The sequence below is a fragment of the Vicugna pacos genome, chromosome 7 (genome assembly GCF_048564905.1).
Source record: "Vicugna pacos chromosome 7, VicPac4, whole genome shotgun sequence".
NCBI lineage: Eukaryota > Metazoa > Chordata > Mammalia > Artiodactyla > Camelidae > Vicugna > Vicugna pacos.
Genome location: NC_132993.1, coordinates 70,628,771 through 70,654,873, shown reverse-complemented (window position 1 = coordinate 70,654,873; position 26,103 = coordinate 70,628,771). Strand labels below are relative to the sequence as shown.

General features: G+C 36.4%; 2 protein-coding genes across 5 annotated transcripts in view; one reads left to right on the top strand and one right to left on the bottom strand.

Annotated features, from left to right (window-relative positions):
* The window catches only part of CACNA2D1 (calcium voltage-gated channel auxiliary subunit alpha2delta 1), a 420,595-nt gene that overhangs the window by 69,027 nt on the left and 325,465 nt on the right, over positions 1–26,103 (bottom strand). For all 4 annotated transcript variants that reach the window (XM_072965120.1, XM_072965122.1, XM_072965123.1 and 1 more), the window contains exons 11-12: positions 11,996–12,154; positions 7,153–7,257 (exon numbers count right to left, since the gene is read on the bottom strand). In XM_072965120.1, coding sequence (XP_072821221.1) covers positions 7,153–7,257; positions 11,996–12,154 — 264 coding nt within the window. The remainder of the gene's footprint in view (positions 1–7,152; positions 7,258–11,995; positions 12,155–26,103) is intronic.
* On the top strand, positions 8,200–8,862 carry LOC102528645 (signal recognition particle 14 kDa protein-like). Its single transcript, XM_015245646.3, has one exon. The coding sequence runs from the start codon at positions 8,233–8,235 to the stop codon at positions 8,563–8,565; it is 333 nt and encodes a 110-aa protein (XP_015101132.1). The 5' UTR covers positions 8,200–8,232; the 3' UTR covers positions 8,566–8,862.

The following is a 26,103-nucleotide window of genomic DNA, read 5'->3' as shown; positions in this document are numbered from 1 at the left end:
TGCTGCCAATAAAGCAAACTCAACTTTTGTGGAGGAAAAACTCCTTTACTCATTCCTGATAGAACATTTATAATCACAGCACTACATTCATGTAACAGCTGCATACTGGAAACTTTCTGTTCTAAGGGAAATGTTCCTAGAACATGTGTTAAATGGTCCTCAACTAATCTAGGTGACTTTAGATAGGCTCATGGTTCAGACTGTTCACTTCAGTGAGGGTCCTATGTGAAACCCACACAGTCATAGACGGCTTGGAAAAATATTTTTCATAATGTTGGAGCCCAGGTCTTTAGCAGAAATAACATGGAGAGGTAGTATTGAATAAACACTGTATTGGGTTTAAACAGTTTCAAGACTGCACTACTGTATCTATTATGGTACTTTATACATAAATGGAAAATAAGTGTTTATTAAATGACAGAAAATTGAATAGCTAAATGAGTGGTCTCAACATTTTCCCAGAGACATCTAAGACAAACTTTGCTATCATCTGACACATAAGTCAGTTCATTACAAACACAGCAGAGACAAAACTAGACTCACAGTTGTCTTGCCTTTTATAACCTGAGCTGTTTCATTACACTTACATTATGCTAAATTCTTAATTGTTTTATTTTATGTTATGCAGGCTTACACAAAGGAATTGGGCAAACTTCTTCAGGCAAACTGAAGTATACTTTGTACACCTGTATCATTTATGTACTGTGTTATTCCTAGAGAATGACAACAATTCTCATACTTATTGACTCATGCTTAATTATATAAGAATATTCAGAAAAGAAATAGTACTTTGAAACCATATTTAATAAAATTAAACTTAGAACAATTAAAATCAGTCTTTACTGTCAGTTGCAAATTTACATAACTGTTTCTTCAGTTGTTTCAAAAAATCATTCTTTTCCTCTGAACAGAACACTCTAATTCCAAAAATGTGCAATTGATATGTGAAGTCTAGCCTGCCTATTCAGAGAAAAATTTACTAATAGCAAATTCTGGTTATTTAACATGCATTATTGATCTGTTACCACTGATTTACAACTTTAGCCTTCAGTTTTGGACTCCTGTTAATCTGTTTTTTATTTTGTTTTGTTTTGTTTTGTTTGTTGGAGACTAAAATACTTGTCTTCAATTAAGATTTTTCCAAAGCCACAGGGTCAACCTATTTTAAAAAACCATAGGAATTTCTTGTTTCCCAGCAGAACCCAGTTACTGGAAACTGTCACCTCAACAATTATCAGTTACCCAGAGTTCAAGTTTAATTTGCAATAGGCAAATCTCCAAAGAATAATGGAAATGAGACTATGAAGAAAGCCAATAAAACTAAAATAAAAATTTCAGCTATTGAATTATGTTAGAAAAATGATGTCAGAAATTTTATTAATTTACTATGTGTACTAAAATTTTTGGCATTAAGCCTATAAAAATATTAGACTGAACTGAGTATTTTAGGAGAAAATTCTACAGTGGTTTCCGTAATTCACAAGTGTACTAGAATCCAGAGTATTTAACCCACATCTCTAGTTTTATAGCATTATGAAATAAATAAAAGTGTCCAAATTCACCTTTCACACTTAATTCATTTCATAAAACCCAAAGATCTGAAAGGTTCTTGCAAGCCTGCAAAGATCTGATGGCTTAGTTTAATTCATCTTAGCCCCTCAAGGCTGTGAGAAGCATGTCCCTTAGCAGCAAAGCCTGGCTCTCTGACAAGAAGGAAAGATCCTGGGTGGGCAAATGATGACTGGCGTGGCTGCAAGGCTGTCCTGGAGAGAGAGACAGACGGCCAGCCAGGTGCATTCCACATGAGGTTATGAAATTGGGACTGTAGATCATTTCAATTATTGACTTTGACACTTAGTAGCGGTATGACTTTCAACAAGTTACTTAACTTCTCAAATTTTGGTTTTCTTATTTCCAAAATAGGGATGATGGTAACAATAAAAATCTTTTCCTCATACGATTATTCCAGTTGTGAATGAAGTGATACAGGAAAAGCTTTCCTATTACACGGAAAATTATAAGCACAATACACATTAGCTATGGTGATAGAGATGACCACGATGATGGTGATACAATGTCTTCTATCAGACAAACGATCGGAAATCAGTGAGGTAACATTTGCCATGAGTGGGATGTTAGCCTTTCAAGCCTCAAAAAGAACATAAAATAACTTGAAATAACACCTTCCCAGAGGAACACATTTGGCTTGCCTTATTACATTTAGCAATAAACTCTAAAGAAAGGAAACCAATATTGTCTAAATGCCATTGTGTCCACGTAAGGTATGACTGTATGGGATTTCCCAGGGTCTGACAAAGGCAAGAAGTTAATCAACGACTGTTGAAGTTGTTTAAGTAAAACACAACAACTTTACAAAAGGACACGAAAATGCAGTAGGTTTTGCCTAGATGGCCGTCAAAAGCCAAGATGGTATTTTTCTCCTCTCTCACATGTCTTGCATGTGGGTGCACAACACAGATGCAAGCTCTGGGATTACGCTGGTGTTTAACACCTTTAAGAACAATTATAATGAATCATCCTTGCATTATCAGATTATAAGGAAGCAATTTCAGGGTTGCCCTTCCATCTGCATACATTTTTAAGTACTTGATAAAGGAGAAATATGCAATGAGCACATTTTATTTCCAGGCAATTTATAGCTCTGCAAAGACTATCACCAGCAGAGAGGTCACAAAATAAACAATACACTCTTGTTTCGGGTGTTCTTCTTGGGTAATGCTAAATACTTCACTGACACTAATAATGAGAACACTCATGAAAAACCACATGTAGGACTGATAAGAGTGAATGAAGAGAAGCCATCAATGCAATCATTTTTTTGTATAAACTTGAGCCCCCTACTTACTTACAAGGTGACACATGCAAGCATAGAGCATTAATTTTACTCCACAAAAAAAACGGTTACTTTCAGTTATTTTCTTTGAGAACAAACCTTTTGAGTTTTTCTACCACTGATGAGTGTTTTATTGCTTCCCTTAGGAGCTTCTGTACTCCATGTTTATGTTTACTTACTTATGTTGGACATTATCAGTGAACAGTTAGCAACCACTGTACATCAAGCCCTTCCTAGCGTCTAAGGCTTCAGGGCTACATTTCACAACTAACACAACACTGACTTCATGGAACTTTCAATAGAGGAGAGTTCATGATAACAGATGTATAAATACACAATGAAATCAATGAAAAATGGTAATCTGGCAGAAAAAGAGCAAAGAGGAAAGATGGTGCTGAAATAGAGGATGATAAACATGGTGTGTGGGGGAAAGGGACTCTAGAAAGATGGAGCAGGGAGACCTCCCTGCAGAGCTACATGGAAGGCAGAGTTCTGAATCTGAGAAGAAGATGGCCACAGAAATAGCAGAACAGAGTGTCTTCTCTGGTAAAATGACTTAACACACAAAAAAGGCAATCCCAATTCTAAGTGGTAAAATTCTATCTAGACCTTATTTCAAGTGCATTTTCTCCACTCTATGGCTTCTGTCATGTGATATACTTTCTGCTTAATGTAATACTTAGTCTCGACTTTCATCACATTTGTTCTAGCTATTAAATTAAGGACTCTGTACAATGCATAGAAGTAATATTACTCAACCTTGAAGCAAACATACCTGATAATATTTTCCTAATTTTGGGGAAAGAATTATCAACAGTAATATTATTCGAAGAAAAACAAACATAAATAAATCTGTCAGAGAGAAGGACATATACATATATGCACATGCATGCATACAATGGGAATTTTACAGTGATAATTTATTGGCAGGGCCAATGTTACTTGCAATTAGTGTTTTCAGCTATACAGTAACTCTAGCATAAGTAATATATTTGGTTTTTATGAATGCAGGTAGACTTCCTATTCTAAAGCGAAAAAAGAAACTGTTGAAAGTACCAAAATACCTGCAATGAAACTTTTTAGAAGCAGTGCACTTCGTAAACAGTATTATACATTTTACAAGTCTGAATGCCCTTCATTATCGTATGTTTGACTAGTCCTTCCAAAGGCTTCACTGAAGGCAATGAATGATCTTCCCTACCAGCTGTTGAAAAAGCAACTGACAATTTTTACTCTTATTGTGTAAAACACACATGCAGATTCAGGCATCCGTGATTTGCTTTCGATTTCTGTAGGCTATGGACGATTTCTCTCTATTTTCAATCTGACAGAAAAATACGAGAGACTCTGCCTATCATTTTTTACAGAAGTTTAAAAGTAATGCATCTATTGTCAGAATCATACGTTTAGCTATGCATCCTTTAATTTGAAAATTATTCTGTATCTATATGTTTCTTCCCATTTGTTCTTATCATTCAGTATGCTAGTCACTTTGAAAATTTCATTTTATACATTTTGAATGCCTGTTTATCTTCAACTGGTTCTGAGCATTCAGCTCAGAATCCAAGAATGATTTTCCAGCCGGCTAGACACTCTTAAGTGACGATTGCTAACCAAGCCCTTTGCCATTCTACAGAAAATCAAATATCTTTACTTTTGCTAGGCCTGGGAATTATCTTTCAACTCTGTGTCTGGTTTTACTTTCTTTTATTCATTTGTTTGGACTCTAGTATGGAGCTCATTTTGATTTTGGCACCAGTTTTGAGGAAGTCTCGAACACACGGGTGAGCCCTAAGGAATGGCGTGGCTGCAGGTAAAGATTAGACAGTGAATGCGTGTTAATTTGGAACAGCTGTGTGAGGAGATGAACATGGACTCAGGTTTCAACTGTACCTATCTATAATCAGGTAGATTGATTCCCACGAGTAATACATTTCCAAAGAACCCAAACATTTTGTTCTAATTCTCAAACCTTTTGGCCTCATTAGCTTCTGCTGTGTATCTGCAGCCTCACTCATCAGCTCTCCGGATGTACTGTGTCACACCTACCTGGGTTGCTGTGAATGATTTCTGGTGTCATTCTGGATGAAAAATGAGTGTACATGCAGCATTCAGCAGCCACATTAATGCCAAGCAAGAGGCTTGGGGAAGAAGTAGGATTCAAATAGTTGCTTTCAGATTTTTTTCCTCTAAAAGCTCTCTAACCTTTGGGACTTTGTAATTTTCATATTTTTAAGCTACAAGTGATCTTTTTTTTTTTTACAAAGTATGCTTTAAAATACTGTCATAATCAAACAGAGAATTTTTAAGCATATGGAAAATTTGTAGCTTACTATTAAATTCCAGTTTCACACATTGGCTTTTGGAAAGATAAAGTGGCTATTGTGAAGCTCAGAGTTGATAAATTTACTATATAAGGAGTATGATTCTTGCAGGTAAACACTTGGTCTGTCATACACATTTTTAGATGACACAGATAGCTAATGATCTTCCATACCACTGCATGTGGGCTGCAAATCTCTCAGACTGCATGGGCAACTGCAGGGTAGGGAAGTCTGAATGAGGTGGGAAGTTAGAAACGGTTTGACAATTCATCCAAAACCATTTGAAGCCATACTTAAAGATTTGAAGCCATATTTAAAGAAAAAAACCTTTCTTGCACGTATACACACTATTTTTAGTAGGTACATATATACACTATCTGCACACATATGGCCTTGGCATAAACAACAAACTACGTAAATATTGTCTTGACAAAATACAAATACACTAAAAAATAAGTGAATTTAAAGTGATTGCCTGCTGTCATCTATTTTCACTGTTAGTAGACACAGAACATGAAAATACCAAGAGACAACTTTTGTGTTTGTTCGACAAAGTTTTCCCACATTAGAAAATTCGGGAAGCCGTTGAACTTGGAAGCAGAGTGCATATGAAATGCGATACAGCAATGGTTCCAGAAATAAAATTCCTACTTGTCCAATTCAGAAATTTGTGATCTGTATTTCTCTCAATCCCTCCTCTTTTAAGGATTTGCATCAATAATCCTTTCTCTGCTTTGCATCTATCAATTTTCTCTGTCTTGTATCCCTTTACCAACCTACAATATAGAATAATGACTCAGCTCTCCCATTTTTTAAAAAACAAAATAGACATGCACGTGTATATGTGCACAACTTGATCCAGAGTTATCTTTTTTCCCCTAATATTCCTTAGCATACTTGCAAAGATTTAAAAAACATTACTTTATATTCAGATTTCTACTTCCTTATCCCTCCATCACTTCTCAACACCTTTTGCAATTTACTCATATCACTTTACACAGGAGAGCTAAGCCCAAGTTACACAAACAGTCCCTCGTTTCTGGAGATACAATGGACAGAAGGAATATCCATTTATAAATATATGTGTATATATCTGTGTACATATGTACATCTATAGATCAGAGTATGTATCACAGAACTTTGCTATAGCCACTGACATTAGAAACACAGAAAAAATATAGTATTTAATTCCAAAAACATCTTAAATTTCCTTACACAACCGTAACATTTATTTTAACATCATAGACAGTAAGCACCATCTCCCTAATTTTCACAGTTGCTTTGGCACTTTCAGAAAATCTACGTCCTTGGAAGAGTGTGTCGTCTAAGCACAGCAGCTTTACTAGGCAAACAGCAGGACTGCTCAGTAAGACTAGATTCATCAATTTTGTAACAATGAACATGATATGAATCATTTATTACGTGGTTTCACATGTCACAAAATACCTTTGTTTAAAAAGTTGACTTTCTATAAAAGGTGAAAGGGATGAGAAGCAGTGTCTCAAAATGACAATATTTAGCTTGGACATTTTCAGGATGTATACATAGAAAAATGGCTTTAAACTAGTAAATCCTTCATTTATTCAGTCAACTGAACAATTTGTGAAAACACAGGGTAGAATACAATTGCTTTCCTTATGACATAAGATGTCTTCTATTTAAAAAACAGGAAAAAAATAAATTTATGACATGCCTCAACACATGTTATTGTGTTAATTCTGTATCCTATGTAGGATTGTATAGGTTCCAAGTATTTTATTAATAAATTAGTCATAAGGTACTTATGAATCTCATAAAAAATATTTAATATCTTTAGTTCAGCCATGGGCTTATATTCCATAATCTTCATGACTTTCTAATCAGCACAACAGTGTTTGAATCCAAAAATGTCCTCCCTTACCACCTGAGCCACTATCTCTTTAAAAACTACCTACATTAGGATTAAATTTAAAATATTATAAAAATTACACTCACTTTTTTGTCTTTGTTGTATTTGGCAAATATCTCCTGAGCTCTCTCTTCTCCTCCGTCCGTGAACAACATGATAATCTTATTGCAGTTGGCTCTGGAAACGTTATACTGTATTAAAAAAAAAAAAAGTATATCATTCACAGTAAGAGCAGGGGGTACATAAGCAGTATGGAAAGAGCACACACAGGCTGCAAGTAATGACCAGAGTATCTGCTCAGTAAGTATATTCTAAGAACCAGTTCCTGGATCAAGCCAGACCTACCTCTGCCACACACACAGGGGCTCTGCCTCATCTGCAACATCCACAGGTCTCCCTTCTTTCGGGTCTTTGATCCAGTATCACTCTCTCTACGAGGACTTTCCTGACAATTATGTTTTAAATTACAATCTCTCCTCGCAGATTGTATTTTGCTTCCCACCATTTCACCCTCATGTATGTGTAGCATATATTTTATCTGTTTTTTTTAATTACTGGCTTCCCCCAATAGAAGGTAATTGCCTTTAAGGCATAAAGTTTTGCCTTTTTGTTCAGGGTGGTTTCCTTGCCTTCATGAGTATCTCAGTGGTTGATTATTAAATGGGTTTTAAATTAATTAATGGCTATGATGTCAATTTAAGCCCAAATAATTTATACCAGAAACAAAGTAATATTAACAAAAATGTGCACACTGTCACATGTATTTTCAGTCCATTTACAAACATCTGTTCCTCTCTTCCCTCCTTCTACATTCTGCATTTATTCACTTTACATTCCTGAAATTGCAATGTTGATCCCTAACACCCAGCACTCTTTCATACCTTTTTAAATGTCAACAGCTATTTCCAGAATATTCTCCTATCTGTTCTCAACCTGCCACACATATACTCATACTGAATGACTCCATTCCCATGGTAAATCCTCTCTCAAACTTTAAGGTCCCAAAAGAGTTGGACTTAGGAAAATAAGATTAGCATCAAAGGGCCACTAAAATGCATAATTAATTTAGAAAGCTGAACTTCTTTGAGGTTTGAAATTATACTCTCAGTCTTTCTATTGTTATAAACTGTGTCTGATGCTGACGGAGCGGAGCCAGCAGCGCCGGGATGGTGCTGCTGGAGAGTGAGCAGTTCCTGACGGAGCTGACCAGGCTGTTCCAGAAATGCCGGTTGTCGGGCAGCGTGTTCATCAACTTGAAGAAGTATGATGGTCGGACTAAACCCATTCCAAGGAAAGGTTCTGTGGAGGGCTTTGAGCCCTCAGACAACAAGTGTCTGTTAAGAGCTACTGATGGGAAGAAGAAGATCAGCACCGTGGTGAGCTCCAAAGAAGTGAATAAGTTTCAGATGGCTTATTCAAAACTACTGAGAGCTAACATGGATGGGCTGAAGAAGAGGGACAGAAAGAGCAAGAGCAAGAAGAGCAAAGCAGCACAGTGAAGGGACCCAGACTTCCTGCTTTCACCAACTAACCACTTAAATGCTGTTCTTTTGGTTTTACTTTTGGCCACAAAGCTGGGTTTCTGATACCCATATAATAACTTGTCACGTGAGATTAGGGTCATCTTTGGATGGAAGAAGAGCTGCAGTGTTTACACAGTAGTTGTAAGAAACCAGTCTATTTTAGAGCTGGCTAAGTGGTCTGTGTTGCATGGTTGTATATTCTTGGATTATAGTTTAAAGTCTCTGTAGCCACCTATGAAGAGCACTATATCATTAAACCTGTATTTATCAGCACTGACCATCTTTTATTCCTTTTCCCTCCCCATAAAGTTTGTGGCAATAGTTACTAATTCTGGAATGATGTAATTACGAAGAGGCTCTAAGCCCTATCTCATGGGTTACTAGAATTGAAACCTGACAATTTTATAAAAAGTTGTGTTGTTTCATGGATATTTTCCTTAACTAGCTGTCTAATTGTATCATCATAGTTCCCTTAGAAAATTTGAATGAGTTCTCATAGCCAAATGAGTTTCCTTAACTAAACTTAAAATAAGCTTATGACAAAATCAAGAATAAAGATTCCAAGTTGTTAACAATAAAAAAAAAACTGTGTCTGTAAAAGTGTTGAGAATAAAAGATCACATTAATTTATGAATGTTCAGCTTCTTTGAAAATGTCATCACTCTAGTTCAGTGATATTCAAAGGAGATACCATGTGAGGCTACTCTGCACTTTTAACCCTCTAATTGTCCCATTAAAGAAAGTAAGAAAAAATATCTGAAATTCTAATAAATATTTTTCAGCCATTCAAAATATTATCAATTCAACATCAAACCAATATAAAAATCATTGACATAAAAACTATTTTTTTCTTTCATAGTAAGTACTAAAATTTTGGTGCGTCCTTCCAACACAATTCAGTTGAGACGAGGCACCTTTCAAGTGCTCCATACCCACATGGAATTATGATCATGGTTACCATACTCAGCAGCACAGCCCTGCCTGGCCTTTAAATAACTAATATATTCTTAAAAATCATTAATTCACCTGTAGTGTTTAAACTTATTGAAGGTTTCTATTCTCACTTCTCAAAGAAGATAAGTATCATTTCCTGTTGTAAAAGTTAATGAGGACAACATTTTGCTTTAGTGCCGGAAAGATCCTGTTTCACATAACCTTACCCCATTGACTAGGCCATTAGACTTCTGGCAGTTAAAACTTTTAACCAAGCATTGTGAAAACTCAAACACTGACTAACACAATGTTTACCACATTCAAGCACTCTTATCTTTGACGATAATTATCTCAAAATTTGACCATAAAAAAGCTACATATTTTACCCTCAAAATACTTCTGTGAAAGGTGCTGAAATCCCTTAACTAAAATTAATTTCTCTGACGACGCCTCTTCTATGTGCATACGTAAAATGGGTGAGCTAATGTACCCACAGGACTGCTTCAAGGTGACAGAGTACAGCCTTCACAACAGGACTTGGCTTCATTGTCTGAAGGAGTGGAGGTATTGTTATTATTATCACTAAATGCAAATACCAAAGCAAGTCAGCACGCTGGGTCATGTCGATCCTTTGCAGGATACCGACAGAAGGAAGAATACAGAAATGTTTTGTTTTCGACATCATTTTCCCTTGAAGTCGATGTCTCAGGACTTGGGGTACAGTGGAATATATCATAGCTAATTTTCAATGGGTTTGCAACTATCTAAAGCATCAAAAAGTCACAACCATTATACAGAACTGACTTGTAAGGAATTAAGCAAAGGAAAGTGCTTGCTTATGTCAATACAACACAATGAGTAGGGGTGCTAATTTACTTTAACATGGTATTTCACAACGCACTTTGTTATGTACCCCCATGTGGCCAGTCATAGCATAGCGTCTATCATACATGCACTCAATAACACTGCTTTTTGAAAAACTCATGTCAATATATTTGGCAATACTTCATGAAACACTAACTGACGACTATTTCAGATCTTAACGTCTAATTCTACTGACACCTGCTTCAGTGATGTTGTGAGGGTAAACCTTGGAAGGACATACAAAAAGCAAGGACTGGCACCGTGTAATAGGAGAAGACTAGAAGCGTTTGAAAGAGATAAGAAAACATGCTTCAACTCAATAAGGCAACCCCTGGCATGTGGGAAAATTATTTTAAAAGGAGGAATTGCAACACAAAAGGGACGTGTGGAAAGCATATGAGATTTACTACAGGAATAACTGAGAACGTATTAACAATCATTTACAACTTGGGTAAAAGCAGTAGGAGAGGCTAATAGGGGTTAAATCATATTTTATCAGCAACTAGTAATGAGTCTGGGACTTAACATGGCCCCGCTAGTGTGACTGTTTCTGAAATAGTACATTAGGCTTGAAATCCTTCATCATTTCACAATTGACACTTGAATGGGAGGCGATCAGTGAGGCCAATTAACAATACTACGAAAAATAATTACAATTAGCCAAGATCTAAAAAATTTGATTATTAACTCAAGAGAAAAATATTTATTATTTAAAAAACAAAACCCTCACATTCCTTTACCACAAAAAGCATATACCTTACTCTCATGATCAATGACAGACTCTGTGGACATTCCTTCCACAACCCTAGTGAGGAAACCAAGGTAGAGAGGGGCTAGGTCCGTACATTCAACCATGGCAGTAATACTGCTTCATGCGAGATACAAAACTGAATGATAGTGTCTGCTGTCAAATAGTTCAAAGTGACACAACACAGGCAGCATGGCCATCTGGAAGAACTAGTCCACAGCGTGAGACATGTTTTACTGTGGAGGCGAAGGAGGGGTGCGCAGCAGGTGTGCCAGGCTCTAGCAGCCTAACTAGAGACATCGATGGGTGATTCACTCAAGGGCATCTTAACTGCGGAAGGAATTCCTGCTCTGGGATTTATCTTTTGGACCACCTTGCTGGTTCACCATTTGGACCCTTCTGTACACTTAGGAACAACCTGAAGACTCAAACTAGGTAGTTAAAACTAAAATATCTCCACAAACCATTTGATGATTGAAAGTACAAGTTTCCAAGTAACATGGTATTAATTGAGGTAAGAAAAAAGAAATGATATTCTAATTGTGCCAGCTAATTTTCCAGTGCTTATTCCAATTTAAATTAAACAATTCCCTTACAAATATGTCTTTTAAACATAGTTGGACTTAAAAAAAAGGTGGGAAAAAAGATGTACAAGAAAATCTACATTTTGTATACCTTTTAAGTTTTGGATTTAAAAATAGAAATAATTCAAAGATTTCTACTGCCTGGACACATCTGCTTTCTAAATGGATACAAACAGCACTGTTATCTAACCCTGGAGAGCAGTAACTACCATGATATTGAAATTCAGATACTACAATTCATTAACAAAAGACAAAAGGGGACGGTATTGATACTTACATTAAGCAGCTGTTCAAAAGCAAAACTAAAGCCCTTCTTATAATCTGTGATTCCTTTTGCTGTAATATTATTCACCGCATCTTTCAGCACTTTCTTATTTCTTACATTTGCTTGGACAAGGTGCTGAAAACAGCTTACGTCCTGGGCATTGCTGTTAAACTGCAACAGATAAAAAGGTAAATACATAAGTCAACATTACAATCAATCCTGTAATTTTCACTGAATTTGCATTATACTTCTCCATCCCGTTGCAACATTTTCTCTTTCAAAAAGAAAAGTGATTAGATTGGAAACAAAAATGCACTAAACATCAAACAGTAATTGCCACCTAAGCCCCGAATTCCTACTGTCACCCTAGGCCTGTCACTCACCTTCCCAAACTACCTTGGTTTAACTGATTATAAACTCGGGATTTGAGGTATGTGAGGTCCCTTCCAGCTCTCAAATTTTATGAGTACTTTGATTATATAAAAAAAAAAACCCTCAACAATGAAATATATGCAGAATCCAGAAGTGTTATGTCACCTGCACTGAACAGAGGGAGAAACTGAGCATTTTACTTGCCTCGCATAAGGAAAAGTTACAGTGAGGAAATAGTACAATGAACTATGGGAAACAGAGGTTTAGTGAATTTGAAATTTGATGGTAGTCTCTCCTCGGGGTTAAACAGGAAAGCAGCCTGAGGGAATCAAGAACAACCAGTGGCCTTTTAGGGAAGTCACTCTAGAGCTTATGCACAGAACACAGCACAACCAGGGAGGCAGGGACAGGGCTGGCGGGTCCCTGCAGAGAGTCCTTATGCAAGTGATAAGGGCCTGAACAACAACAGAGGCCGTAGGAGGAGAAAACAAACTCCAGCAACACGTGCCCCAAACTGAAAATTCAAGAGTGATCACTAGAGTAATTTCAGCCACCGTATAAAAAATATTCACACAGTTCATGGGGTATGTCCCATAAGATAAGAACTGGAGTACTGCGCTAGCATCAGGGTGCTCACAGGAGAGGGACCAGCCTACCATGTAGGAACTCTGCTATCTGTACAAGTCCCTTAGTCCCTGGGGGCCTGGACTGTCACACCTGCAAAACCAGACAAATAATGGAAACATACTTCCTAAAAGGTAAGTGGCTGGCCAGACAAAATGCTGAAGATAGTCTCAGATCAAAAACATGTAATTAAACATCTTAACAGAGGAATCACAAGACAAAATATAAATTTTATATAAGTGATTACATAATCTTATAAATATAATGCATCATGCATATTCTCTGAAGATCCCTGAAGCCTAATTATAGGGTGCACTGTACGATTCATCATTCACTAAGCCAGTACTTACCAGCAGACTGCTGTATGTCTAGAGTTGTGGCAGGTGACAGCTCCGTAAATCACGCACACACGCACATATGTAAGCCCTTCTATGGTGTTTACTATGTGTTGCATTTATTATTTACAAATATCAATCATTTCCTCTTTGAAAATGGCCTACAACCAAGTATTACTATTATCCATGAGAAACCTTAAGCATAGCTAATGACTTGCCACAGTCACAAGTACAATAAGAATTCAGACCCACGCTGCAGCAGGAGTCTGGGGTTTTACCTATTCCCACACTGCCTCTTGATACAGTACAATCAACCATGACTAGTTCTGCAGAGCAATCTAACACTAATCTCTCTGGGGAATGGGTTCTACTTTGGACTGTGAGCAACTGGGGGAAAACTCCCCAAAGAAATGGCAGTTCCTGAGATTCCAGAGAAATGCTTCATAAAAGATTATTTCAGGCAAACGGAACAACACGTGAAAAGGCCCTGATGTGACAAAAAGCTCTGTCACACACGAGGACTAACGAAGTGAAATGAGTTCAGGCAGGGAGACCAGGGCTCCAAAGGAAGCACTGAAGAATGAGGACCTTACCCTCTGTCAGATGGCCAGTCACAAACAGTTTAAGGCCAAATGCAGAATAATTTCACCTGAAACTTTCAGAGACGCCTGAGCTGCTGTTTGGGAAATGGATTTAAGGTGAACGAAATTTAAAGGATGGAAAATAATCAGAAGGCCATTGCAGTAACCTAGCTGAACATACAAAGTGGCTTTGCTATTCACGAAGATGGTCAGGAAAGAGGAGCTCAAGACCCATCTGGGTCGTGGTGGTGGACTGGGTGGGGCTGAGGAAGAGTGGGGCCTTGACTGGCGGCCGGCTTTCTGACGGGGGCATCTGGAGGCCAGAGGACGGAAGGAGAGACGGGTCGGGGGCCCCAGAGCAACAGAAGAGAAGCAGAGTCTGAGTGAGGGAGACATTTCAGTGTATGTGAGCTATGCAGATGGACATGTCAGGAAATCATAACTTACAAATTGAGAGGCTCAAAAGAAGTCTTGATCACAGATTTAAAAAAATGGAAAGCTTCAGCACACAGCTATGGCTTAAAACTATGTGAGTACAAGTGATGCAGAGGAGGCGTCCCTGAGAAAACTGAGCAGGAGTAAGTTCCCACGGAGGCAGGAAGGAAATCAGGAGACAGGACTGCTTTGAATGATGAAAGACTAGAACAGTCTCAAGAAGAACACATTGCAGTTTAGAGGCAGTAAAGATGAGAATGTACAATGCCCACTGAACTCACCCACATTTACATGTGCAGCACCTGGACCGGGGGGTGGAACTGGCTGAACAGCAAGGGGCGTGCTGAGCTGTGCAGGGGCGCGTCTCAGAGCGCCTGGGCGGGAGGCCGGGAAGGAAAAGGGTGGGTCCTGCAGGTGTGGACTGGGGTCAAGGAAAAGGCTTCTTTAAAGTGAAGGGTCACTAATGTAAGAGAGCTGCTATTGAGAGAGAAGGAAGACAAAGATGCAGAAAACAGAAAAGAGGTGAAAACCAAAATTCTTGTGAAGATGAGGAAGGACAGGATACAGATGGCCGGGAGAGGAACGACCCATTAGGAAACCATATATCGACTGCACTGTTCTAGGAAAGCAGAGTAGGGGTGAGTTCAGGTGCTGGGGGCACAGAGATGCGGTGTGGGAAGAGGAGGTGACCGGCTGTGGCTTTTGTCTCCAATGGACAATGAAGCAAGTCATCAGGATAAAGCAGGATGGGGTGGGACATTTGGAGAGAGTATAGATAAAACAGGAAGGAAAATGTCCTACAGACAGAAGAGTTCTTTCTCATTTTCACTTTGAACACTACTTTGGGGTACATCATAGATATAAGACCAACACTCCAATGTATTTGTTTTCGGTTCTCAATATATTCAGACATTGAAAATTTACCATCTTCAGATCCAAATCCCACTGACTTTTTGCCCCATTATTTGATAAATCTGACACCATCTTACTGTACACATGCCGTTTTGAAAGCAAAAGAATGTGAGAATTTCTGAGTTAGAAAATAAAACAATAAAATAAAAATAAAAAATAGTCTGCTAATACATTAATAGTAACATGTCTAACCTTAAAGAACTATTTAAAACAGTTACAGGAAATGCTATTATGTGATTTGTTAAATCCTGAATCTTGATAAAATTACAAGTCATGCAGAAAATGAACACTGAATAATGCAATTGCCCTGGGTCTTTCCATTGCCCTAACCTGCTTCTAACACAGAAAAGTGAAGCATCTCATTTAAGTCACTTGAACACAAACTAATTAAATGTAAATTCAACTCATTAAATACAAATTCACTGATGTGTAACAGAAATCCTACAATTATACTCATAATAAAACTCATAAATAATGCAGACAAGGTGTAAGTCCCTATAGCAAATCTTATTCTCCTCAGAAATGGATGAGAAATTTGAAAAGTCCCAACTTAGATAAGTATACATTTCACAGACAACTTAAACTCACTTGCTTTTAGACTAGAAAAAAAAAGCAGTTTTACTTTCATGAACTGAAATTGTAGTCTTTGGTGACATGTGCCCAGATTTTAATTTATAAACCACATATTTAATACCTAAACCACATAGACAGTAAAAATTTTAGGGCAAAAGTTTAATAATAATGTAGCATTATAAAGCTTTGAAACACTATATGGTGACTGAAAATAGATTTAAGGAGTTCTGCCTTTGTCATGTATTAAGAAAATACTCCTTATGGTTACCAGGGGAAAGGGGGTGGGAAGGGGTAAGTTGGGAGTTCGAAATTTGCAGATACTAACCACTATATGTAAAACAGATAAACAAGTTTTCCCTGTATAGCACAGAGAAATATATGCAGTATCTTGCAGTAGCTTATGGTGAAAACAAATATGAAAATGAATATATGTATATCGGTGTATGACATTATGCTGTACACCAGAAATTGACAAAACACTGTAAACTAACTATACTTCAATAAAAAAAAGGTAATTAAGGCCCTTAAAAAATACTCATTTTAAAACGTATACTTACTTGACCCTACAGAGCCACATATCCAAAGTAGTATAACATTCCTTGCCTCCTCTCCTGATCCCAGAGAATTCAATCAAGTAGGTCCTCTATCGCAAGCGCTGAGACAACCCTCTGTCAGCATGCTGCGATGGGAAGGCATGTGGGTTAACCTGAGGACGGATGTGTATCTCCGCCCCAGCATTTGGACATTCTTTTCGTTTTCTCCTTCCACATACACTGCTCCCTGTGCCTACAACACTTCTCTCCTTCACCTGATTGTCCCGATTACCTCAGCATTCACTCCTGATAATAGGCTTTCATGATCTTCCCTGCCAGGATCAAATCATCCTTTTAAAATATCTCAGAGTTCTAGATATACCTTTTCTATGGAATTCATCACTGTCTTACTTTAATATTTCTCTGTATGGTATCTTTATAGACTCTTCGACTGGATTAGATGACATGGTCAAAGAATGGTCATCCCACCACTGTATCCTCAGTTCTTGACATGTAATAGGTATGTATATAATTTATATACAATAAATAAAAAAATTCCTTATTGAATGGATATACAGAGTTTAATAAAATTAGAAGACAGTGCACGAATGTTAGTCAATAATCAAGCTATAGACGTCTAAGTGCAGGAACTATTTTAGTTTTGCAATCCCTTGTTAAACTTGTACATTTATAAATACAACTATCCTGTCCAAATAAACACTATTAAAATATTCAAATGAAGATGCATATAGAACACCTAGCCTAGAGTCTGGTACATGGTAAATTTTAAATCAATTGCAACTCAATCCTTTAAAATATTATTTTAGTACAAACATTAGTATACTCTACAGTGAAATAAGAAAGGATTCCTAGATTCATGAGAAAGATTTATATACACAGTATCAGATTTAGTGAGCTTTAAATAAACTTTATTAGTGGGATGATACAAGTGTCTCTCAAATATTCATTCAGTCCTTGAAACGGTCTCTGAGATAACCATGGATACTAAATTTCACTGCTTCCAATGAACGTTCCTATACACATCACAGTCAAGTACACATATCAGATTAAAAGACACTTTAGGGCCAAAACCAATTGTTAATTTCTCAAATGAAATAATTTCAACTCTTGGTTTTGTAAAGGCAATGTCTTTTTTTGTTCTCATGTCCTCTGCTGAATAAGAAATCATTCCACAAAGTACTTGTGAGAGAGGGGCCTCTGCTGCTCACTGGGTTAGGCTGCGATACAAAGGATGAAATGCCGGCATTGCCTTGATACATGCGAGTCAAAGAAGCATCAGGTTCCTGGAAAGTAACCTTGTCTAGGAATGGCACCTAAAGCACACCTTCATGGGGCACAAAGGCTCCCCCCGGAAAAGGTTGGAGGCCTCAGGTAGTTTTTCTCTTAAAACATTAAGAATTAAAGGCAAAAATGAACCCAAAGGTGATATTCTTCTACTTGGAAATGCAGAGAAAAGATGGCCCATAATCTTTGACCACTAAGCAAGCCTTTAAATTTCCACCCTTTCACCTCATCCACGTATTTCAATCTCTTCAATGTTTGCTGTGAAAAAGAAATATAGTGTAAAACTGCAGGCTCAAACTGTGTAGATGATCAGCAAAAGCAACTCAAATTCAGACTGGCCTGCTTTGGAATATAGTTATTTTTTTAACTTACAAAATATAAATGAACTACTTTATATAAGTAACTATTGGAAAAATTTATATAACAAATTTATATCATGTAAAATAATTTAAATAGATTATCTAAGTTAAATACACTTCATACAAGTTTGCATTTCAGGCAGCACAGTTAACAAATTATAGTATCAGAAGCTATCCACATTTTGGACAGCAGGTGGCGATGTAGGAAAAATAAAAGGAAAGTGAAGAACAGAGGCAGTGATCTTAAAAATCTTGGTTGTTTTATTCCCATTAAAATACTTATCATTTATTTTGATTTTCCCATTTCCCACAGGAAATTTGGAAACTAGGAAATATTATAAAGAAACAAAATGGTTATCCTAAAATCCAGAGGAAACACCTAATAGATTTGTCCACATGCATATGTACATACTCTTAGTAAAGAATGATTTTAAAGTTCTTCTGCCAAATTACCTGCCAGATATTTTGGACCACTTTAAAATATATGTGTAAGGGTCTCACTTTACTCCCATAAACAAACATCTTCATTTGCTAAACTGTAATTTAAAAGAATACTTCAATATTCAATAATTGTTTGAGTTCCCTTGATGGCTAATGAAGTAAAACTTATTCTCATATATTTTCATATAAACTGATCAATTTTAGGTCTTATCTTTCCAGTTTGTTGCTTCCATTCTAGGCTGTGTCTGAGCAGAGCAAGGGAAACTGTGGGCAACCGAATAAGCAGCTCAACTGAGACAGATCTTTGTCTGCAGACAGCATGAGCCAAGAACTTGCACGGGCCCCCCCTTACTTCTGTACCCCCCACCTCTGGGGCAAGGGTCTCATAATGGGGAGAGTTAAACACACACTTAAAGAGAACAAAACCAGCTGGGGCCTGACCCTCAGGGGTTCTGTTTCAGCAACCTGGGACCAGACACTGTCCCCCAGTGTTGGCCCCACTGAGCAGAGGGGAACCTTTGCCTCACCCAGCTCCAGCTTTAGCCCCTTCATGTCCAGCCCCACCTCCGCCAAGGTGATAGCTCCAGCACATCCTGAGGGAAGACGTTACTTGTGTCCATGTCAAATCCAGCTTTCCCACTGGGCACACGCAGTCTGTACAGGGGCACTCCCACGTAAGAACACACATTCTACACTGCAACAGGTACCTGTTTCACCTAATTTTACAGAGGCAGAGAAATTTAAGCAAAATTAACAGGTAGAGGAACTGTTCTCAATTGAAAGAGCAAAAGAAAATCCCCCCAAAACAATGAAACAGAAACAATTTGTCAGATAAATAATACAGAACACTTGTAATAAAAATAACTGCATTAAGGAAAAGAAGACTACAGAGAAAATTTTAACAAGGAACTAGAAAATACTAAAAAGACCCCAAAAGGAATAAAGAATTCAATAACTTAAATACAAAACATGCTATAAAGAATGAGAAGCAAACTAGGGGATGCAGAATAACTCATAGTGATCTGGAAGGTAGAATAATGGAAATCACCCAATCAGAAGAGCAACAAATAAAGAAAGAAACGAAAAAAAAAAAAAAACCAGTTTAAGTGATCTCTGAGATAACATTTAGTACCCCAACATTTTCATAATGCGGATCTCAAAAGAAGAGAGAAAGAAGGGCATTGAAAATGTATTTGAAGAAATTAAGGCTGAAAACTACCCAAACCTGAAGAAAGAAATGGATATCCAGGTACAGGAAGCACAGAAGGTCGCAAACAAGATGAACTCAAATGGACCCACACAGAGACATATAACATAAATGGCAAAAACTAATGATAAAGAGAATTGTACAGGCAGCAAGAGAAATACAAGTGTCACATATAAGGGAATCCCCATAAGGTTTTCAGTTGATTTCTCTGCAGAACCTTTGCAGATCAGAAAAGAGTGATATGATATATTCAAAGTGCTGAAAGGGAAAAACCTGCATCCTAGGATACCCTACCCAACAAGATTATCACTTAGAATCCAAGGATACAGAAGGTGTCAGACAAGCAAAAACTAAAATTGTCCATCAACACTAATCCTACCCTAAAAAAACAGTTAAATGGTCTTTGCTAAGTGTAAAAGAAGTAAGAATCTATAAGAAAGGGAAAACGCCACTAGGAAAGGCAAATATATAGTTAGCAACTATAACTAAAATAAACAGGTAAGGGATAACAATGAAGATGTAAAATATGACATCAAAAACACAAAATGTCAGGGAGGGAAGTAAAAATGTTCATCTTTCAGAATGTGTTTGAACTTAAATGACTATCAGTTTAAAACAATTAGATTCAATTAGAGGTTGACATATATGAACCCCCTGGTGACCACAAATCAAAACCCAGAAATAGACACAAAAAAATAAAAATAAAAAGGAAGTAACATAAGCATACCACTAAAGAAAATCATCAAACCACAAGGGAAGAAACAAAAACAATTAACAGAGAAGAACTACAAAAACCACCAGAAAACAATTACTTAAATGGTAATAAATACATACCTATTAACAACTACTTTAAATGTAGGGACTAAATAAGGGACTAAAAGCTCCAAACGAAAGATACAGAGTGATTGATTGGATTGAAAAAAAAAAAGACCCTTCTATATGCTACGCACAAGAGGTTCATTTCAGATCTAAAGAAACACACAACCTGAAAGTAAGTGGATAAAAAAAGATACTTCATGCAAATGAAAATAACAAAAAAGCAAGGATACTGTTACTCCTATCAGACTGAATAGTCTTGAAAACAAAGACAATAACAAAAGACAGGCATTATATAAAGACAAAAGGATCAAAAGCAGAAGCAGGTAATACACTTGCTAACATATATGCACCCAATACAGGAGCACTCAAATATAGAAAGCAAATACTAATAGACATAAAGGGAGAAGTTGACAATAATACAATAATAGTACGGAACTTTAACATCCCACTTACATAAATGGACAGATCATCCAGACAGAAAGTCAATAAGGCAACAGTGGTCTTAAATGACACAACAGACCAGTTTGACTGACTAGATTATCTAGAGAGCATTACATCCAAAAACAGCAGGGTACATATTCTATTCAAGTGCAAATGGATGGTCTCTAGGATTGATCACACGCTAAGACACAAAACAAATCTCAACAGATTCAAGAAAACAGAAATTGTATCAAGCATTTTTTCCAACTACAACTGTATGAAATTAGAAATCATTTATAGAAAGAAAAATGGTAAAGAACAAACACGTAGAGACTGAACAACATGCTATTATAAAACCAACTGGTTAATGAAGAAATCAAAGAGGAAATCAGAAAACAACTTGAGACAAACATGGAAACACAACATTCCAAATTCTATGGGATACAGCAAAAGTAGTTTTAAGAGGGAAGTTCATAGCAAGCGACCTTCCTTCAGAAACAAGAAAAATCTCATATAAGCAACCTAAATACCACCTTAAAGAATTAGAAAAAGAAAAACAAAGGCCAAAGTAAGTGGAAGGGAGAAAATAATAAAGATTAGAGAGGAAATAAATAAAATAGAGATAAGAAACAATAGAAAAGATCAGTGAAACCAAAAGGTAGTTTTTTGAAAAGATAAACAAAGTGGATAAACTTTTAGCCAAGCTCATCCAGACTATACAAGAAAGGACCCAAATAAACAAAGTAAGAAATAAAGGAGGAGAAATAACAACTAATAACACAAAGAAAAAAATCATAAAAGAATACTATGGACAGATACACACCAACAAATTGGACAACCTAGAAGAAATTGACAAATTTCTACAAATATATTAAGGCTCTAAAACAGAACTAGGGAAATACAGACAATCTGAACAGATTGATCACCAGCAGTGAGATTGAATTTGTAAAAGATAAACAAACCAAAAACAAACAAACAAAAAAATCACAACTCCCAGCAAACAGAAGTCCCAGGCTAGATGGGTGCACAGGAGAATTCTATCAAAAATATAAAGAACATGTTTAATAACTAGTACCTATTGTTCTCAAACTATTGTAAAACCTGAAGGACGGAACCTTCCCAAATTTATTCTACAAGACCTCCATTACTGATTTAAAAAAAAAAGACACTATAAAAATGAAAATTACAGGCCAATTATCTTTGATGTATATAATGCAAAATCCTCAACAAAGTATTAGCAAACCAAACCCAGCAATAAACAGGATCATACACCACACTTAAGTTGGATTTACTCCTCACAAGAATGGTTCAACAAACTCAAATCAATGTGATACATCACATTAACAAAACGAAAGACAAAAACCACATGCTCATCTCGAAAGACACAGAAAAAGCTTCTGACAAAATTCAACATCAATGCATGATAAAAACTCCCATCAAACTGAGTACAGAGAACATTTCTCAACATAATAAAGGCCATTTATGACAAACCCACAGTCAACATAATATTCCATGGTGGGAATGTAAATTGGTATAGCAACTATGGAAAACAACACAGAAGTTCCTAAAAAAACTAAAAATAGAACTACGATATGACTCAGCAATTCCATTCCTGGGTATATATTCAGAAAACATAAAAAGACTAATTCAAATTGATATATATACCCCAATGTTCATAGCGGCACTATTTACAATAGTCAAGTATGTATGGGACTGGGAGATACATACTACAATATATAGAACAGATAAGCAACAGGGACATTTTGTACAGCACAGGGAATTGTAGCCATTATCTCATAACAACTTTTATTGGAGTATAATCTGTAAAAATGCTGAATCACTCTGCTGTATACCTCACACTGGTATCTTCTAAATTAACTATATTTCAATAAAAATAAACAAAATAAAGTAAAATAAAACAAAATGTAGGTCCTACATATATTATTAAGTGTACTGCTAGGTGATTCATGGCATTTGCTAATGTTATAAATGTGATTTCAGTTTCTATTATTAATCCTTGTCCAGGGAAAACCAGAATGTGTGGTCACCCTCCCGTAATTAGAGATGTCACGATTATCTTTGCTAACAGCACTCTGGGATTTGAACACGCCTGTCCTCAAATTGATGCTGCTGTCCACCAATTTCGGCTGCTGGTTTGTGGTTTCCTTAGGCCACAGAAAAGAATTTAATACAGAATTTATCATTTTTAAATTCCATTTAGGAAAACCAGGTCTGATCCAGGCCCTGCATCTAATAAGTACCCACTGCCACAACTGATTCAATTATCTCCCCGGAGCCTTAGGTTCCTCCTTTCTGAAATGAAAGGCTTTGCTACATTACATGCAAAGTCCTTCAAATTCTAAAATCGTATCTTTTAGATCTGTTACTTTTGACTACTATGGACAGAATTACATAAATGAGTAAGAATAATAAATTTTGTATATATCCAAAGAAAATGGCAACAATAAAAAGGGAAAATATTGATAACATTATTAAGATAAACTGTTTCCCTATTAATTATAAATCACTGCCAGTGAAAACTTTATAAAACATTTTAATTTTTAAACAAATATTCCAATTAACTTGAATCATGACATGCCCAAAATTTAGTCTGTGGACTTTTGTCAAAATGTTGAACGAATTTCTGAGTAAGTCCCAAGTATTTCTAATATAGTCTACTTACATTTTGGTACAGAAAACTTCTAAATCTAATTATAGGCATTTAGAAGAATTTCAGACAAATAAGTGTGTGTGACTTTTGCTTCAGAAGTAATTTGTATTTAGCTTCCTCACTCATCTCTAGTTGATATTCATATTTTCTCAACCATCTTTTAATCAACCAGTGTGCACTCTTGATCCCAGAGCACTTACCCAACTAGAAACATGGGTAGCATTCTCTTCATCATTCTTGAGATACAATAATCATTTCAGTATTATTCCTATTACAAATAGTGTCTCATAACCTTGTGGAAATTTGACTGCCAGCTCTCAAAGGTGAAACTGCATTACATAAACAAATGAACACGTACTCTTTGATCACTCCCTCTTCACTGCACTATGATCCAGAGATGACCAACATGTTTAATATTTTCATTTTACATGAAGTTGGTTACTTGGAACAACCTCCTTAGTTGGAAAAATAATATTTACAGTGATGGATGGATTTGCCAAAAGAACACAAAGAGAATGAAGTACTTATCTAATCTGTCTGCAGCATAGAGATACTGTAATACTGATATGTGTGAGTATGATTCAGGTCACTTAAAACACAGATATTTTATCACTGATTAAAATCCATTATAAAGTTCTGACAGCTATGTAGTGCCTTGTTTCCCAGCAAACTTCATTGCTGTCTTAGTTTAAGAAACTGCCACAGCCACTCCAATCTTCAGCAACCACCACCCTGATCAGTCAACTGTCAGCATCAAGGCAAGACCCTCTGCAAGCGTACAGATTAAGACTCACTGAACGCTCAGATGATTAGCATTTTTTTAGCAATAAAGTATTTTTCACTTACAGTATGACATTGGTTTTTTTGAAAAATAATACAATCATAACAATACAATAGCATTATTGCTATTGCACTTTAATAAACCACAGTATCGTGTAAATATAACTTTTACATGTACTAGGAAACTAAAAAATTCATGCAACGTGCTTTATTGAGGTGCCTGGAACTGAACCCGCAGTATCTCTGAGGTATGGCTGAACTCTGAAAAACTGTCCCTAATAAGTGCTAATACTCATTTGTGCTTACTGGGCATGAAGTCTTTTCCCAGTCCTTCTAGCCGTAGCAAATAAGTCAATAAATTTTACATTTTTAAAAACTATAGTAAAATTCAAAATACAGGAATCTCTCTGCCTTACCTTAAGAATTACTTTGCTATTTCTAGAACTGCAAACGCAATTAATTTCTAATTATCAAAAACTATCTTTAGTGCAGCATGTAATTAATGGAAAAAAATATTTATCATACTTGTCAACACTTTCTTATAAACTCTCCTTATACTTGCAAAGCAATTACATTATCTCCCAGCAATCTATCTCTCTTCTTAAAAAAGAAATAACCTTGATTAAGTAATAACTTGCTCTGTTACTAAAATTCCTAAATTTGTCCTTCATTTCAGAGTCTTTCCTTCAGTCTTCAGTTTTTTATGTGTCTTTTAAATGAAGACAGTTCTAAGAAGCACCCCCTTTTTTTTGTTTTTGCCTTAACAGTACCTTTTTAAAAATCAAAGTATACTTGATTAACCATGTTGTGTTACTTTCAGTATACAGCATAGTGATTCAGTTTTCTCCTTAAAAAAAAAAAGCACATATGAGAGAGAGAACTTTGGTTCTTAAAATAACCTTAATTCTACTCCTTCTGTTTGTTTTTTTTTATACCTCTCTCCAAAAAATGAATGGCTACAAAATAATATATTCATGAACTTCTACAGTACTAGTTATTCTACACATTACCCAGATCTTAAAATCTAAGTCAGTGATAAGTCTGATCAGTCATTACATGCTCCACTCAGATACCTGTTGGACTTCGTTAAATGTACCTCCCTAATGTACCCCGATTTACTCACTACTTAATAATTACCAGGGAGACCTGCTCAGTGCAGACTCTGGCTCCTCAGGTCTGGGGTGGAGCCTGAGATGCTGTGTTTGGAACCAGCTGTAGGAGCTGCTCACACTGCTTGGCCACAGGCCTTAACGTCAGAAGCAAGGGCATAAACTACAATACTCTTCTTTGTTGACACAAATGAGATATGAATCAACATAGAAGTTCTCCTGAAATCTAGATGGATGACTACTTTATAAGATATGAAATGAAATTACTCTCCTACATTTGTCACAAAACTGTATTGGTGTGTATAGAATATCTTTTATTTTACGTGAACTCTGGTAAAAAGGACCTATTTTGCAAAGGTGGAGAAATCACTTTTCAATTTAAATTGCACCACCACTTACAAATGAGCTCATTATCATATGCAGAGTAGGAAAGTTTCTAAGCTAAGAAAACCATGCTCTTTTCTTGGAACACATTAGAGATATTTTACAAAGAAAACTGAAATTTAAAGCACACAGGAAAAGAAACAATCCAAATCACGTCTTTCTGGAATATATAGTGTGATTCGATATTTAAACAAACCCCCACTGACGTTAGTTCGCATTGAACTGTCCAGCCAAGAACCGGGAAGTGTCTGAGATGTTAT